Raw genomic sequence first — 18,981 nt, 5'->3', positions numbered from 1 at the left:
TGCTGAAACCGGTGAAGCCCTTACAATAATTTCTATGGCGGTAAGAAAGGAGATGCCGTTTATCGATTAAGGTATGTCTGTTTTACTCAAGCCACTGCTAATAGAAAGATAGAGAAAAAGAAAGGTAAAAAGTGTTTCGGCCAGCAGTCCAGTGTTCAATTTCTTTCAATTTGATAGTCGTTGCAGGTATTTTGGAACTGAAAGTTAATCCCCTGACATTACAGCTTACAAAAAACAGTGACGGGGACCACGAACATCAATATTATAACCAGGTTGGGAAAAAATCATTTTTGTTGTTTTTGATTTAAATCTTGTTTTTAGATTTAAATCAGCCGTTTATACTTTTATAATAGAATCATGAACTGATTAAAAAAAAAAAAAAAAAAAAAAAAGCTGAGATGTAGAATTGAATATAAATGACCCTCTTTTAATGTGTAAACTTCCAAATTGAGGTTCAATTTACCTCATTATCATTGTCCAATTTAAATTTTATATACTCATTTATCGGAATTTATTTATGTATTTGTGACTTTTAGGCATCTCGTTCAGGTCAAAATGGAGAGGAGTCAAGAATAAGCAAAGGAGTCTGCCAGGGATTCATTTTAAGGTACGATTTTGAAGCCAACTCTCTTCCAACTGAGTCAGTGTCGTTTGGTGGCAAAATTAGTACTGTAAACACCACTAAGTGGCCTGCAAATGCCGCTAAATCGTAGCCAAGTACCCCTTAAGAAAAATTCGATGTCTAATGGCTAAATTATAGGTTTAATAATAGCAATAATTTACTGCAACGTTATTCAGTGGTAAGCGTGCACACCTTCCGTACATAAGGCCTCGGGCTCGCCTTCGATTCCCTGAGGGTGATGACCCAGCATCGTGAGGCAACCAGAATTTTGGAAGCTACTTAAATTAAGAAGTAGTGATCTCTGGTCTAGGAAACTAGCAATAACGGTGATAGGATTAGCGATGTGCTGATCCCACCCTGTTAAAATGCCGGCTGGCCAGCTTCAACTCTTCTAGGACTCCGTACCATGGAGGTGGAATTTTACATTATTATTATTATTATTATTATTATTATTATTATTATTATTATTATTACAAGAACAGCAGCCACAGTCATACATTGGTATTTCCTTCTTACCTAGATTAGTGAAATTTGAATCTAAAGCTAAACGATTTTCAGGTGTCATGTTTTTTAATGAAGCACTGCGAAGTTAGTGTAAATTGAGTAGTGGAAATAGCAAGAAGAGTTTATTGTGCTGCAAGTAGTTCGTCAACTTCTAACCGCCTCTGCTTTATCAGCAGGAATATAAGTTTTTCCAGTTTCGGTGTAGTTCATTCCAAAATAGGGAATCGATTAGGCACAGAAAAAAATTGTAACACAATCCCAAAAATATAATACATTAATATTTTTAGATTTGTTTCCTTCTGTAAGAACTGGAAAAATTTGAATGCTGAAAACTTACATTTTTTAAATCAAAGTATTATAAATAATCAGTAACGTTAAATTGTGAAGTAGTGAAATATGAGTCATGCTTGATTCTGCTTCATATGATTGTGTGCATAGTAAGCAAGTCACAGTTCTGACAAATTTATGTATATCTATTAAAATAACAGTATTAACATTAGACAAATATAGGAATATCTTATTAAATGTCTTATTTAATAGTTTATACTAAATCCTAGTATCATTTATATGGAGAAAATATCACATTGATTTAAACCAGATCACCCCGATGACTATAAATGTTTTAAAATGCTATAACATTAAGGAATTGGGGTAGGAAAATGCAATAGTGGGAACCCTGGCTTATTTCCGTTTACAAAATCTTTCCCGCCTTCACATTAATGATTCCAATGTAAAATGGTTTCTGGATGAAATTTATTATTAAGTAATTAAAAGATAAATAATAGCATTGTATATATTCATTCGTTTTATAAATATTGAAAAGTCTGATACCTTGTCTTAATTTGCTCAGTAATTCAAAGATTGTGACTCGAGTGTGCTGCGCAGATATATTTCTCTTCTTTTTTCAAGTACTAGTTTCTAAGTAGGCCGCATTTTTTCGGACGAATTAAAAAAAAAAAGTTTTTTTGCAACTTCTTGTATAACACAAAGTATTTCATTTAAGTGTCTTCATTCTTTCCTCCTCCTCCTCCTCCTCCTCCTCCAAGACTTGATCATAATTTTCAGCATACATTATATAGTGACCTAAATTTAGAACATACCACAGACTGTGGAAATCACTGCCACGCATTTCAGATGAAAAAGGAAGTTTTGTTCCTCGGTATGTATAATTGAAAAATGTAATTGGCTTTTTGAAAGGATTACTTAGTGAAAAGCCGTGTTCCGTTTTTTTACTTTTAAAAGTTTGAATTATGTCTGAATGATAAAAAAAAAAAAAAAAAAAAAAAGTTTATAATATCACGTTGTCAGAGTAACCTTAACCTCACTTGTGCTTTTTTTCTCCATTAAGTAGATTAGTGGAATTAGCAATACCAAGTGTTTAGTTCTCTGAATTCATCCCAATTTTTGAATGAATCTACACTTTTAGTGCAGAAAGCAAATTGAAGTAAGGGTATTTGCCATTGTTACAAACTTCAGATATCTGGAAACTGCCTTTTCCATTCAAGTCTTATTTTGTTTGAAGGTTTACTGTTCATTTCAGTACCATTTGATACCATTTGAAGAATTCTACACTTTAACAGGAATCCAATCCGATCTCTCGCATTCTCTCGTACTCAAACTGAGTACCATAACTACTGAACCATGAGTGAATTGAGACTTACTTTGCACGTCCAAGTTGAATAGTGAGGCCTTTGATCAATATATTAATGAATAGAAGTTAATAATCCAGCATCAGAAACGAATTTCCATTATTTTTCCAGTGGTTCATTTTCGAGTTTTCTTTTTCATAAATATGTATTGTACTTTTAACTGGTTTTCTGTTGGACCTCATTCAAAAAAAAAAAAAAAAAAAAAAAATGTAAGAAATTATCTGGCTAAAGAAGATAGGATATATAAAACACGCATACTTTAACGATATTATTAGCTTTATTTGTTGTATTCTTCATTGGCTGAAGTATTTTGTTGTTGTGCTTTTCAGTGGCTAACAAGTTCCGTCGGAGCTCTTGATCGTTGCACCTAGTGTTCAATTGTTGGAAGTTACAGTGAGATGTGAAGTTAGCTGATCTGTGTGGTTGAACCAAGTTTATGTTCTATGTTAAGCATAGAAGCAGAAGTTACTTGATTGATGGTGACGAGGAAATCCTTTGCTGTATTGTGGAATAAACTGAACTTGCGTTAAAGGCAATAGATAGGAACTTGCACGACATATGATTTTAAATTTCAAACTATGTGCTACTTATACAGTAATACTCCAATAACATGATTACTTTAGACAAATACTTTGTCAGTGTTGATTATTTAATGATATTAGTGCAATGTGTATGTAGTAGTTCTGTCTTTGTTCCAATTGATTTTCTGTATGGTGTATTATATTTCTTTATGTAAATGTTTTCCGTTTGTATGAAGGTTTGGGTTTTCCATCTGCGTAGTTATTATTTATTAATTTGCATTAGGCTGGTAAACCAGAAAATAAGCTGTGCACTTCTCATCGCATCTTACATTATGATATCTTGCTCAATTTTTATGAAGATAGACTGGTTGTATTTGACTACTTAAACATGAAAAATTACGTCTGTATTCGCAAATGTAATTGAATCAAAGCACTTTCGAAGAGAAGACATCAACTGAACGTAAGCAGTCCTAATACACAGTTTATTTTCTCTACAATATTATCTTAGCAGTTCAGAATAGACCCAACGTACTTCTTCCAAGAAGAAAAGAACTTATAAAAAGGTCCTAAATATGTACTTAAGTGTGATCGTTTTTACTACTAGTATAAATAATTAACTTTTGTGACTTAGTTCATTATTATTATTATTATTCGTTTAAAGTAAAACTGTTGTAAATAGTATACATCTAGAATTCAAATATCCGTTTTGAGAATATTTCTCCTTCGGGAGTGAAATTTTATGTCCCGACTTTTTTTTTTTTTTTTTTTTTTTAATATATAAAATAAAATGACGAGGTTGAAGAGTAACCTACTATACATATCAAGTGAAGCAGTTCACATGTTATAATCTTGTAGTTCTTTATTTCTGTGTTCAGAACAAAAAAAGAAAAGTTGAAAATGTGTGTCTCATGGAGCTTGATGCTATTCAGCTGTTTCGCTTTATTATGTAACTAGTACGTTCACTCATGCTGGTGATATGAAATCACCTCTCGCACTATAAATAAGTTGTCGTTTTCGATTAATGATTTCATATTGACTTCGTTTTGTGATATGGGAAAGATTTTAATGTTCACCTAACACCTGAAACACATTGCATCTAACTTATTGTTTGGCTGTCATAACAAGTACTTATATGATTAACGCTTATATTATGACGTTAATGTGGCCTTTACATATAATTTGAGTTAAAAATATGACAAACCAATAATATGGTATAAAAGCGAGGAAAAAATAATTATAAACCAACTTATTTTTAATTGTGTTGTGTCCTGCGAAAATGGTTGCGAAATGAGAAAATTTTGTATTACACTTTGAATTTTGCAAATGTTCAAAAGAAATATTTAGAAAGTGCTCGAGTGGACTTAAGTCCTATAGAAATGAAAAGAATTGTTAATTCTAAAGAAGAGTTGTGCTCCGAGAGATGTTTACAGTCAATAAGTGTTTGTGAAATTGTTCCAAAATTTTTAGTACAAGAGAAACTTTAAAAAAAAAAAAAAATCTCTGAAAGCTATACAAAAAAAGTCATGTTTAATATTTACAAGATACTGTGTGTGTTCAGTTTATACAATGCATGTGTGTTCTGCCAATGGAAAAGAAAGCAATATTTCTTGTCACTAAAATAAATGGATAAGGTTTAGCTAGTGAAAATGTTTGACTAAGCTGCTAAACAACTAGATATGAATGTCTTTTATTAACATAAAAAAAGTGTAATCTTAATTTGTTTTAAACAATTCAGCATTTGGCTACAATGGTTAATGATTGTGCTAAACGTTAATGATACCTTCTTTTATTTGGGGGGATATGTTTCGTTCAACTTCTCCGCCTCAAGCAGACTTATGCTAAGCCTTTGTAATAAAAGATGGCTAAAGAAATGTAATATTGTCATCAATAATGAGAAAAGTGTAGAATGCTTCAAGTACCTAACCTGTGCATGTCAATCCAAGGGACGTAGTAGAAAGTACATTATCAGTTTCAAAGCTTTTTAGTTTCTTTAAAATATAATTTAAGAAATACACTAGACTATCGCTAATGCGGCCATTCCTTGCAAAGAATAATGCTATATTATAATCGATAATGTTTGAAGTTTGATATAACATATACAACACTATACTTTATTAGATCTAAAGTTACATACGCTATCATAGAAAAAAAAAATAGAAAAACTTAGTCCATGAATTTTGCACGTAGAATATCACTCACTAAGAAACATGCCCCGAATTTCCAATTGCTGCAATGAAGATGTTCGAAGGCGCTATGCTTTATCACGCATCAGACAACAATAAATAGAAGCCACAAAGTATTGTATGCATTTTTCTGCAGTTACAATATAAACAAATACAATCGTTGACAGATCATGCGGCAGAGGCCAGTTGCCAGACTGCCGAGCCCCGGATTAGTAAGAGTCTAGTGTAATCTTTTATTACATGCACTCAGTCTTCACAACTAAGCACAACTTACATGTATATCAATAGACATTAATATTGTATCTCTGTAGGGGAAAAAAAAATAATCAATTGTATATTTATTGTAGATAATAAGTTAATGTTACAAGCAACTTAAAGGAAATGTGTCATTGACATGAAGACAATAATGTAAACTTTTCATCTTATCATAAATGAGGTTATGGATCACTTCGTGATCATTGTTAATATATATCGATGATGCGAATATACTTTAAGAAAGGGTTATTGTTATTAATAAACGGCATTATATTTTAATGTCGTATTTCGGTGGTTATTTATTAATAAGGAATTTATAATTCCTCTAGACTATAAAATATTTTATCGGTCAAAAGAAGTCTTCATGCACTGTCCTTCAGTTACTATAAGAGTAGACAGAAGTTTGAACCGAACATTGAAACAGTAGGTTGCGGTGTATTTAGGTTTCGTAACTTTGTGTCACCGGGATCTCCATTTGTGGCCTACTAAAGCACTTTTATGTCTATGACTTCTTTGTTCATGTCTTTAGTTGCAAAATATAGCAACTATTGATTTTTAAACTTTGGTACTTAATTTTAAAAGTATTTTGATTTGGTTTCAGTAATCTCTTGCCATTTTATCTTAGTTCTTTCGCTGAATGATGTGATACGAGGCGGGTTCAGAAAGTAAAGTTACGACGACTAGTATTCATTTAAAAAATGTATATTCGACAAAACATCTATTACAACTTATTTCGTGATACCGGGGTTATTTTTCAACGTAATTGTCACCATTGTCTAAACACTTGTTAAGTCGAGGTACTAGCTTGTCTATCCCAGTCAGAACTCTAGCGCCTGCTGCTGGAACCACATTTCTTCTTCTTTCTTGATGTCTTCATCATCGTAAAAATGTTGTCTAGCAAGATGTTTCCATAAACGAGAACAAGTACTTTGTGGATATCCGCTGGGCACTTACCTTGTGCTTGGAGAAAATATATAATGGAGCACGCTTCCCATTTGGCTGGTTTCCGAATCAGCACATCCATCGTCAACACGTGTTACTTGCCCTCTACTCCACATAGCAATGAGGAACAGCCACGAGAGGGAAGCGGAAGGCTAGCGGAGAAAGTCAGTTATAATCAACCTACGCCTAAAAATATTACTTGTCTGCTTACAGGGATTTTAACTTTACGGATACACCTCGTACATTAAGAAAGAAATACGAACTTAATGTGGGTAGTTGTTTTATTTTCTTCTAAAGAACAATTTTATCGTTCATTTTGCCATATAGTTCATTATGTTTCTCTCAGTGAACTTTATTTTATTTCAGACAGCGAATCTTAGTATTTTAGAACTAATGAGCAGGATGTTAATTACACAGTAAAAGAAGTGTGAGGTTATGTTCTCAGTATTTTCTGATAATAAATTTTGTTTTCTCTTGTGGTTCCTTCTTTCCAACTATACATATATTGAGGATACTTTAATACATAATTTGATCTTACTTTGATGCAAGTATATAGGTCGAATTTAAGCGTTTGTGCCGAGACTTATTTCTTAGCTCACGCCATTTTATTTATTTATTTATTTATTTTTAGTCATTAGCAGATATTTCCAAGATCTATTGGTTTTCCGAGACATAGTTTCAAAAATATATCTTTGTGTAGCTGTTTGAACAGTGTCTACGAAGATTTTTGACCCTAAATATCGACACGACATGGGATATTCCTTTTTGGGAGTAAATAAACCGATAAAATTTTATAATGAAAGGTAATGTTGATGATAACGTAACAAGAATAAATCTTACCATATGTTTAATAATAGCGTGTAATATGCTGTGACAGTTATCATAGGCGTATCTTGGTTGGTAAATATGAAGTAGTAGTTATGTTTAGAATCTGCTTTTTTTTAAATAATAATAATAATAATAAAGTAGTAAAATTATTGTTGTGTTTATGGAAAATTCGTAAAGCAAATGCGTAACTGATGTTATTGATTTTGATGAGTATATCATTGAGATAACATCTACTTTTGGAGATATCGTAAGCTACAGCATTATGAGCTGTATTGTTTAAAAAAAATGTCCGTATCTGTTAAGAGTGGCACACTAAGAGTCACTGCACTTTGTGATAATGGATTACTCAATTCATTAATATGGTATCAAATTATTGTGATAAAGACGAACATTGTGTTCATATTTTTTTCAATGGAATACATATCTATCTCTAAATTTGGTTTTGTGTGAGAACAGAAATATACATACCTATGTAGAAGAATGAGCTCTAAATTATATAAAAAAAACTATTGATCAAAATCACCTTGATTGATACTTATCATTCTTTCTGCACCATATATTTTTGATCCCATTTCAGTAGAACATTCGAAGAATAGATGTTTACGAATGTAACATTTTTATCTTTGCTGTTACGAATGAGTGGCAGCTCTGGTGGTAAGATCTATCATGATATAAATATCAGTGCATCCATTGGTTTTGATGAATTGGACATATTGAGAAATTTGTTTAATGGCTTTCTGTAACGTTACGTGATCATTAATGTCAAATTTTAAGTCATGACTTAATAGAAGTGGTAAAACATAATTGTGTTTCTGGTAATTGAGTGCCATACTTAATTTATTTGTATATTTTCTTTTAAAAAAAAAATGCATATCGTCGGACTCGATGCGGACATAATGTGTATCTCCAGACATTGAAACGATTCTTGTAACAGATAACTGGTAGCAAAATAATTAATCTAAACCCCGGTATTATCAAAGGCTGATTAAATAGTTCACTGACACATTAAAGGCTAAAAGAAAAATTATGTTGTGATATAAATTGTTGTGGTTTAGATAACCTTTAACATCTGTGAAACTAAAAGAATTCTGAAGAACGTGTCACAATCACCTAGTAGTTAATTTACATGTTTAACATAAGGTAGTCACAAATATTATATCTATGGTTGATCATTTGTTACAAAGCCAAAGATAGAGTTTAATTTGTTCGTGTACAAGAAAATGACATTCCTCTCTTCGTCTGTAAGGAGCGATTATTAAAATCAAAACAGAACGTGTGTTATAAATCAAAAAGAAATGTTCTGCTGTTATTTAGTTATAAACTATTATTGTTATTGTTTACATATGTACTTCTTCCACTCTCTGTACATGAATGATGAGCAGAACATTTAAGAAATCAGTTGATGACTGATTAAAATAGAAAAGTGTAATAGATCGTGGTTTGCAAGTTACACTATAGGCAGCAACTTGTATTGGGATATTTTTTTTTCTTTTCCTTCGAGACGATACCGAAAGAACTAAATGACTTTGACGTAAGACACAGTTATCACTTTTAAGGTGAACGCTACGCATTTTAAATATTGTGAAATGTTTTGCCGTTGTACAGGAAGTTCTTTGTATTTCAGATTTGTAGTATTAGTGCATAATGAGTCATTTGTGAGTGTGGCTGCAGTTGATCTATTTGGATAGAAAATTTTACTGTAAAATATCTGGTTCTACTTCATAATCTTTACAATCAATATTTTTAGATTCACATTTAACCTGATCACGATATCCGTCCAACAAACTTGTATCTCCAGTGACCTTATGCAATCCAGGGAATAATTAACAAGATTTCTTATATGCTAATATTTATGTTAACAAGTAGATATATCCTAATAATTAATTTGTAACAAACTTCGCAACATGTAAATGACAGAGCGTATATTTAGCATTATATCAAAAGATATAAATTGTTAGTTTCGTGGGTGGTATCGTTAGATAAATATTTACGTTCTCGGTATTATATTGAAAATTTAGTGCTGCTAGATTTCTTAACACGTAATGTACCTAATGTGTGTCAAAGTATATTTTATATATCAGCGTCCGTATTCATTAACGAAAGTATTGGAAATTAAAATAGCATAATTTAAAGCTCTACGTTTGGAAAAGATGACAATTTTTAATTTCCTTTTTTTCATGTAATAATCGACAGCAATATGTTGTAATCTTACATTTGTAAAGAAGAATATGTTTGAATTATTGAAATTACACTATTAATACCTTAGATAAATCAACAGTAATGCCCACCATTAGACATTGAACTTATCTTTTACTTTTTAACACTATTGATAAGGTCTGTTGTATGAGTATATAATTACACATATATGTTACATTAGACCAGTCTGTATTTTTCGTTTTGCGAGTTTTTTCTTTGTTTTTTCTTTTTTTTTTCTTTTTTTAATGGTTCCACATCAGACCAAAGTAACTCATGAGAAAAATTAACTCAATTGAATAATATTAAATGGTGCCCCAAGCGACCTCAAAGTTTTAATACATTTATAGTATACAACAGGAGGAAAAGGTACCGTTTATGTTTGGAACAGCTAGGAGTGATACCATATCTTGGATATGGGTAATGTAGATAGAACCGCATCTATTACTGTATAATACCATCATGATGGACATCTTGAAATCCACCGTCTTGGGTTCAGATTCAAAAATTTTAATAGGAAGGGATCATGAGACATAGTTTTGTAACAGCTTTGCACCACAAATACACATCTGACGCTAATTCTAACTTATCTTTAATCACTTAATAGTTATTACCCTCCAATATCTGTTTGTCTTTCCAGACTTAAACGCCACTTTTACTTCATATTGTATATTGTAAATGCATTCAATACTTGAGGTTGCTTGGGGCACCGTGTAATATTATTCAGTTAGCTATTTTTTTTTTCCCTCATGGGTTACTTTGGTCTGATATGGAACCATTTTAGTGGATCAGACTAAGAAACTCGAGAGATCGAAAAATAAGGACCACCATAATGTTACATATATGCGTGCCCTGTATAATTTTTATGACCACTTATTTACTCATGTCTTGGGCCCTTATTTATAAATCTCTCCCAAATTGCTTCCGAAGGTGTTACATAACCAGAAAACGCCCAGGGATTCTCTTAGAAACGATATTAATAAACCACACACATCACCTCCGTAGTGGTAAATACCTAGTGATTACAAATTGAGATGTGACAACGCTGTTTTGACGTGTAAGCTGTGGTGTGAAAGCTGGTCATTGTAACAATATTTTCTTAAAGTTACATACTATAAACAGTTTTGAATTGTTGTAAAATTTCGTGTTTAATTGAGTGAACTGTCATAAGCTATGACAATCAATTACTATATCTTTTCCTTTACATACAAACAACTATTTGCATTTGCATATTTATGTTAAAATTTCCAAGTATTGACAGTAAACAATCGAAATCTTAAACCGTGGATTATGAACTGCAGTTGTTTGAATCGAGTTCGTTTCTGGGCCACTAGAGTGCACGTCGTCTTGCTGTGTGCCCAAAGAGAACGATGATTGCGGGGATTGGTGATTTATTTGACAGCATTTATAAAATCAAAAGTATCTTTGTTTTCCATATTGAAAATCTCCTTCTCTTGTCACAGATTACTAAAGATTGCACAGATTGCTTCACCTATTATGCTGGGTGGACTTGGACATGTCTACCCTAGGATATTGCCAGGATGAACGTTAGGTTTATTAATACTTGTGTATTTTATAGGAGCTTCTTAGGTGTCTCCCCTAATAATAAAGGAGATATATATAAATACGGGCCTTGACGTTACAATTGATCAGCTAAATCCCATACCAAAATAAAATTGATATTTTAGGGAAATATATATAGTGCAAATATTTCATTTATTTTTGATTGTATGTGTATTCAACATAGAATAATAATACATGTATATTAAATACACCAATGCTAGGAAAATTGTTTGATCAACGCATAAAAAAATTAAAAGAAGCATCTTTGTATTTTATTATAAGTGATTTTAAGAATAATCTGTGAATAAGGAAAATTAATTATAGAATGAATGTAAGTGGTTAATTGTGTTTTGGTGCACTCTGAAAACACAAAATAATGAAATTGAAAGTAACAAATGTAGGGGATTTATTTTTGGCTTTATATATATTTAATGTTGAGTTTTCATTGAGTGATTGGTCATGTTGGTTGTATCCCAAATAAAAGTTAAGGTTTCAGTTTCCAATTTATTTGGAAACACCATCCTGATGTTCACTGTTCCGTTTCTTGGAATTTATTGGTTCATGGGAGACCTAAGAGATTTGATTTTAATGTTTACGAACTCTGATATATATATATACATATGTCTTCCTGTTTTACTACTAGCGTAAGTGGCATAAGGTAACTTAAGAAACCCTTTTGGTGGGTTTGCAAGAACAAGATAGTATACTTAATGACTGTATATTTTACTACATATTCTTAGTAAATTCTGGTTGTTAAAGATGAATTGGTTGTGCATTAACAGTCAGAATAAATTAATTTATTCTGCTTTAAACAGTGTGGATGACCAACATTTGCTAGAAGAGAGTGTGTAAGGATATTGTTGTTGGCAAGTGCGAAAAAATGTGATACTTAAAATTAGAACAGGTCCCTGTCGGATACTTAAAAAATGTGTCTGTTTTATTTATTATAATTATTGTTATTATTTTTATTCTTTATGAATTTTATCCGAGCAATAAAGTTCATTTTGAGAAAGTATTAGTGTAGTGTTACTATATTATACGAAAAAGCTTTCGAGCAGTGATCGCCAAACTGTCGACTGCGAGCTACGGGGACGTTTTCGGTAGATTGCGTTAACGCTCCGGTTCGCTAACCTTGAAATGTAGGTTTATAGGCAATAAACAAATGTAAGATTTTTTTAAAAGACAAGTTGGTAGCTCACAGTAGGACTTAAAAACGGTACGGTAGCTCGGAAGCGTCATAAGTTTGACGACCACTGCTTTAGAACATTTTTTAAAAAATACAGAACATGATTAAAATAAAATTATCATTTCGTAATTAACAAATGATAAATAGTAATACTTACGAGGGAAGGGCGCGATGTCACTCAGAGATAATTGCACCAAATTTGGTGTAGGAGTAGGTAATGGGAATAGAAAAGAACGTGTGGAAGGATTCGTTTCGCAGGCGTTCGGAATCGGAAATATATATATATATATATTCCCTACAGTTCAGGAGAAGTATGACCTGTCAATCAGGTATTGATGGGACGAAGCCTTTGCTCGCTGTTGCGGACAATGTAGGAAAAGTTAAATAAAGTAGAATAAAAACAGAAAAGATGAGCTGAATAGAAAATGCGCCAACGTTCGATCTCAGTCCCACCAGGCGAATGCGGGATACTAAATCATCAACTGCCCTTGCCATTACCCACCGTATCTCTATAAAGAGGAATTGAAATAAATTTTTAAAAAAGCAGTCTCATCTGTTTCAGACTGAACATGTGTTGGCTTTTTAAAGCATATTTATTTTTTGAATACGGTTCCTGGTGCTGTGTGTGCCTGTTACATTTTTTTAATGCTTCTGTTCACAAAAAAGTATATAACTCACTGTACGGTATATTAAGATTATCTACAGTATTTTCTAATCTTGTTGAGATCAATTTGGAAGCTAACTTTACGAACATGACATGTTTGTAGACAATGAAGACGTTCTGTCTCGTATGTGCTAGGCAACAGAAGTGAAACGCTCATATTCGTTTTGTGTTCACACTATTAAAGTGCGGTATTTGTGAAACATGCGTGAGTTATATTTGTAGTCTTGAACGCAGTTGTTACGAGGCTGTTTCGGTCAATTAAAGAATGAGTCAGATAAAACTTGGCCGCTTTCCTCCCGCCATATTTTCTAGTATATAAGATGAACATTGGCAGCACTTTGCATAAGCAAGGACAGACTGCCGATCTTACTCACGAATAGATTGTCAGTTGTGAAGTGCGCGTGGTGTGGTAAAGAACGATGAGTCAATCAGAAAAACGAAAACTAATTGTGAACAAATACCTCGAAAATCCAGGTATGTCCTTAAATAAATTAAGCAAACTCGTAAAGTACCCTCGGTCTACTATGCAAAATGTAATTAAAAAGTACACACAAGATTTAACTGTTGAAAGAAAACCTGGCTCAGATAGAAAACCGGGTACTAGCCAACCGAAGCTGGAGAAAAGGGTTACTGCTTTGCTGCGTCAGAATCCGAATTTATCGGAAAGAGCAGTTGCTGGTGTGGTCAAAGCGTCCCAATCTACAGTGTACAGAATTAAAGCAAGGAAAGGTTTACGATCTTTCAAAGTGCAAAAGGTACCTAAGCGAGACGAAAAGCAACAACTGACGGCAAAATCCAGAGCAAGAAAACTCTATGATCAGTACCTTACTCAATATGAATGTTACATTATGGACGACGAAACCTATTGTTTCGCTGATTTCAGTCAAATTCCCGGAAAGGAGTACTGCGTGGCACTGAAGAAGGGAGATGTGCAGGATAAATTTAAACAACGGAAGGCATCCAAATATCCCAAAAAATATTTGATTTGGCAAGCTATTTGTTCATGCGGTAAAAAAAAGCAAGGCGTTCATCACAACAGGGACAATTAACGGCCAAATTTATACGAAGGAGTGTTTACAAAAACACTTGTATCCATTTGTGATGTCACACAGTAACTCTGTTTTCTTTTGGCCAGATCTTGCTACCTCTCACTACTCTAAAGCAGCCACTGGTTGTTATAAAGAAAAGGGTATCGTCGCAGTTCGAAGAGAGGCAAATCCACCAAATTGTCCTGAACTTAGGCCAATTGAAAAATATTGGGCCCAGATTAAAAGAACATTGAAAACATCAAAAGGGAAGGCGGCTGACTTGAAAACTTTTCGTCGCAAGTGGACTGCAGCTGCCAATCAAATAAAGAAGAAGCTGTGCGAACTCTTATGAAGCATATTAAAAGTAATGCACGAGCATTTTTCTATAATTAGTTCTTTATGATATCTTTTGTGTGTTTAAGTTTTTTTACTTTATAGTCAACTAAAGTATTAAAACGACCTTTCTTCTTTTCATTTCTTTACCTACTTTTTTGGTCAAAGTTACTGGCCAAGTTTTTTCTGACTCATTCTTTACATTTTGCTGCTTTCTAGTGGTAAATAGACCAAATTCAAATATTTCTTTTAACCTTTGCGTTAACATAGTTGTGTTACTGACAAGTAAACCTTACGTTTGGGTGAATCGAGTTGCTGACTGAGACACATATGAGAAAGTAGTACTAAATGTGGTCAGTATTTCAGTGAAGTTGTAGGTGCGAAGCTCCAGGGGTTTAGGAGATACGGCTACCAGAACATCACATGGAAGTACAGAATAGTCTTCATACAGTTGGAGGTAAAAGCTCTGTAAGACCTCTTGTAACGACAAAAGGTGAATAACAAATATGTGGGTACATATTAGGACTAGGGGGAAGTCATATAGTAAGGGTATACCTGACGGCGGCCATCTTGAAATCCGCCATTTTGAATTAAGGTTAAGTTTTTAAAATAGGAATAGGGTCATGTGATACATGATTTAAGGCGCAAATTTAATCAGAAGAACAATGGTGACGTTAGTTTTGATTTACGCGCAATCGGTAAAAAGTTACAGGGAAATTAAATATTGTTGCAGCATATGTATTAGTCCTTCACCCCACCTTGTAAATTTTGTGTTAATGATAATAATTAAATAAAAAGCAGGTGGATAAATATTAGGTCTATGGTAAGAGTTGCCTTGATGGCGGCCATGTTCAAATCCGCCATTTTGAATCAGACAAAAGTTTTAAACAAAACGCATAACATTGACACCTTATTAATAGCAAATTTTACCATAAATCCAACGGTATAACCATTTTTACTTTATCATTAACCAGCACAAAATTAAATGGGAATAGAGTAATGCAATAGATGACTTCGGGCTGATACAGCAGTAACAGAAAGTGACGTGAACATTTTTCATCGTGATAGGTTCATACAACTTCAGTCGTTTACAATTTACCAGTTCAGTGCTCCTCGTTTTCGTAATATGATTCGATTCGCTTTCAATCAGGCTGAATATTTGAATGAAGAACCTGGACGTTGGATCGCTCCTTACAACTACTGCTTTGACGGAATTGTTAACGACAAATGTGTCAAGTGTAGCTCGATTGCCTTTGTCAGGTGTGCTCACTGTGAGCAGAGCATTAGTGCAAGTCATGCACTCTTTTCTGAACTACATATTGATTGTACTAATTGAGGACTTTTCTGAAAGAAAGACCCAAGTTCAAATATGACTCAATTCCAATTTGGTCATTTTTCCTTAAATTAGCAACTTGTTTATGCGATAACAAATGCTGGTTAATGATAAAGCAAAAACGGTTATACCGTTGGATTTATGGTAAAATTTGCTATTAATAAGATGTCAATGTTATGCGTTTTGTTTAAAACTTTTGTCTGATTCAAAATGGCGGATTTGAACATGGCCGCCATCAAGGCAACTCTTACCATAGACCTAATATTTATCCACCTGCTTTTTATTTAATTATTATCATTAACACAAAATTTACAAGGTGGGGTGAAGGACTAATACATATGCTGCAACAATATTTAATTTCCCTGTAACTTTTTACCAATTGCGCGTAAATCAAAACTAACGTCACCATTGTTCTTCTGATTAAATTTGCGCCTTAAATCATGTATCACATGACCCTATTCCTATTTTAAAAACTTAACCTTAATTCAAAATGGCGGATTTCAAGATGGCCGCCGTCAGGTATACCCTTACTATATGACTTCCCCCTAGTCCTAATATGTACCCATATATTTGTTATTCACCTTTTGTCGTTACAAGAGGTCTTACAGAGCTTTTACCTCCAACTGTATGAAGACTATTCTGTACTTCCATGTGATGTTCTGGTAGCTGTACCTCCTAAACCCCTGGAGCTTCGCACCTACAACTTCACTGAAATACTGACCATACTTAGTACTACTTTCTCATATGTGTCTCAGTCAGCAACTCGATTCACCCAAACGTAAGGTTTACTTGTGAGCATTCTTGTATGTATTCAAACGGTTATTTTTGTTATAGCCATCCACAGTCGTTCCTAATTTAAACATCACTAATCCCGAAATATATATTTAAATTTGCTTAACAGACAACAATACTTTAATTTTGGTGGGCGCCACGTCGTAGATACCAAACATCCGTATAAATTAAATCAGTTAATATTGGTGGGTTTAAACATTTAATACTTGCGTACTGACAGCATCTTATAGTGTGAAGAAATACAGCAACTTCATATCAACCCCTTCCCTGGAAAACTTCTGGCGACGCCCATGATTAATTTCTGTATATATTTTCTTTATTTTTTAAATATAATTTCATTAAGCTAACAAGTGATGCATACCCAATTGGTAACGGAAAGGGCAGGACAGTTGATAGATTTAGTATCCCGGCATTCGCCTGATGGGGCATTGGCGCATTTTCTGTTTTCATTCTACTTTATTTAACTACTTCTGCGTTGGCCGCAGCAGCGAGCAAAGGCTCTGTCCCATCAATATCTGATTGACAGGTCATATTTCTCCTGAAGTGAGTTATATCCTTTTTTTTTTTTTTTTTTTTTTTTTTGTGAACAGAAGCATTAAAAAAATGTAAGAGCCCATTATTTCTGATTCCGAACGCCTGCGAAACGAATACTTCCACACATTCTTTTCTATTCTCATTACCTACTCCTACATCAAATTTGATGCAGTTATCCCTGAGTGACATTGTGCCCTTCCCTCGTTACTGAGAAGAATGAAGAGCAAGGCAATTGGATACTGCCTGAATTAAGAGGTAACGGGCTTTGGTCAAGAAAACCAGAAGTAATGGCATTGAGAGTTGATGTGCTCACCACGCATAAACTGATTGCATGGACGCCAACTGGCCGGTCATAGCTCCTTGTAGGGTATACACCAAACAGAGTTTAAGCATATAAAACAGTTAAAATAGAAGTTGGCATTTTTACCTCACTTCGACCTCTTAACGTAATTATATATGAGAATAAGGCCCGAGTTTAAAGTCATAGATGGACCATAATATTAAGATTAGTCATAGATTCGAAGGAAAGATTCCAAAAGGAACAGAAGATTATGCCTCGCTGCATCTTGGCTTAGAAACCATTATAATCTCACTCGCTCTGAATTTCACTTATTAACATGGAAGTAATATTGCGTCCGGATCTCATAAAGTTCTCCACCTGTGGTCAAAAGTTCAACTCTTTATTCACTTGAATAGTTGTTTCCTGTTCTTTTTATAATAATTTGTAAACTTCATTGTATGCTTATATTTCCTTCGACATGAACACATTAAACGACATTCTGTAAGTATTTATGACGTTACCTTCTCATCACATTAAGAAATGTTTAAATAGTGCCATATCACTTCAAATTCAGATTCCTGAATAATCCTTGCACTTTCTACTTTTTCTTGGACCTTGTTCACAGAGGGTAAAATAAGGGGAAAGAACAGGGAAGTAAAAAAGGAATGGACCCACCGAGCAAAAGCAGTGGAGACACATCTTGTCCGATGTATTACTTTGATTCACTAGTCAAGTGACGGTGTAACGCTGTGAAATGACTTCCTTCGTTGGAAATATTTAAGGGAAAAAATAATAGTCTGTGTGAATATCTTGTGTCCATTTTAATAATAAGGTAAAAAGAAATTTAATACTACTTCGTTGCAATCAGATTTAAGGATTCTTAGGATTGGTAGTCTACATTGATAACCTGTATTCTCTTTAGAACTTAATAGATCTGAAACAGATACAGTAGTGAAGAGAGAGGTTGAACTACACATATTGTCCAAATTGAGGGTTGAATTGAATAAAATATTTTCACAGTACGGTTTTACGCGTAGCATTGAAACCCTCCAAAAATTTAGGACAAAAATATTATCCAATTTAAGGGCTATTATACATGGATATGAAGGTAAAATCAAGATAAAATGCAGATGACTAAACTTTTTTTTTTTTTTTTTTTTTTTTTTTTTTTTTTTTTTTTTAATCGAAGAACCTTCCAGGGATGCAAAATCAGAACATTAGGTTTCTTGGAACATTAAAAAGAAACAACATAACATAGAGTTAAGACTTTTTATTTAGAGCGAGAAATGAAACCGAAAGTCTGTTTTTGAGAACCTTTTTGTTCTTCTATAAAAGACAAGATTTTTAGCATAGATAAGGGTTGGTTAAGTAGTAAATGGAAGACTGTAATTAAAAACAATATTGGGTAATGGCACAGTAAAAGCTCTAACCTGAGTTGCCAACCTTTACTTACCAAGCAAAAAAATATACAGCCTGACTTTGCTATTTCTTAGTTAGCCACCATCACTTGGCAAATGAATCGCAGCAAAATACTCGACAAGGTATTGAACTGCTCTTGCTCGGCGAGTTCT

The 18,981-nt window shown here is 33.4% G+C and overlaps 1 protein-coding gene across 2 annotated transcripts in view; it reads left to right on the top strand.

Moving 5' to 3' along the window:
• The window catches only part of Rip11 (Rab11 interacting protein), a 90,506-nt gene extending 78,231 nt beyond the window's left edge, over positions 1-12,275 (top strand). The window contains exons 12-13 of one of the 2 annotated variants that reach the window (XM_081761866.1): positions 537-607; positions 3,105-12,275. In XM_081761866.1, the coding sequence (XP_081617992.1) occupies positions 537-576 (40 nt within the window). In that variant the 3' untranslated portion in view covers positions 577-607; positions 3,105-12,275. The remainder of the gene's footprint in view (positions 1-536; positions 608-3,104) is intronic. The other variant, XM_081761867.1, reaches the window with a different exon arrangement.
• Positions 12,276-18,981: the final 6,706 nt, after the last annotated feature.

This window comes from Thermobia domestica, chromosome 6 (assembly GCF_964235325.1).
Source record: "Thermobia domestica chromosome 6, izTheDome1.hap1.1, whole genome shotgun sequence".
Taxonomy (NCBI): domain Eukaryota; kingdom Metazoa; phylum Arthropoda; class Insecta; order Zygentoma; family Lepismatidae; genus Thermobia; species Thermobia domestica.
Note: the sequence above shows the minus strand (reverse complement) of the source record. Positions and strands in the feature narration are given on the sequence as shown.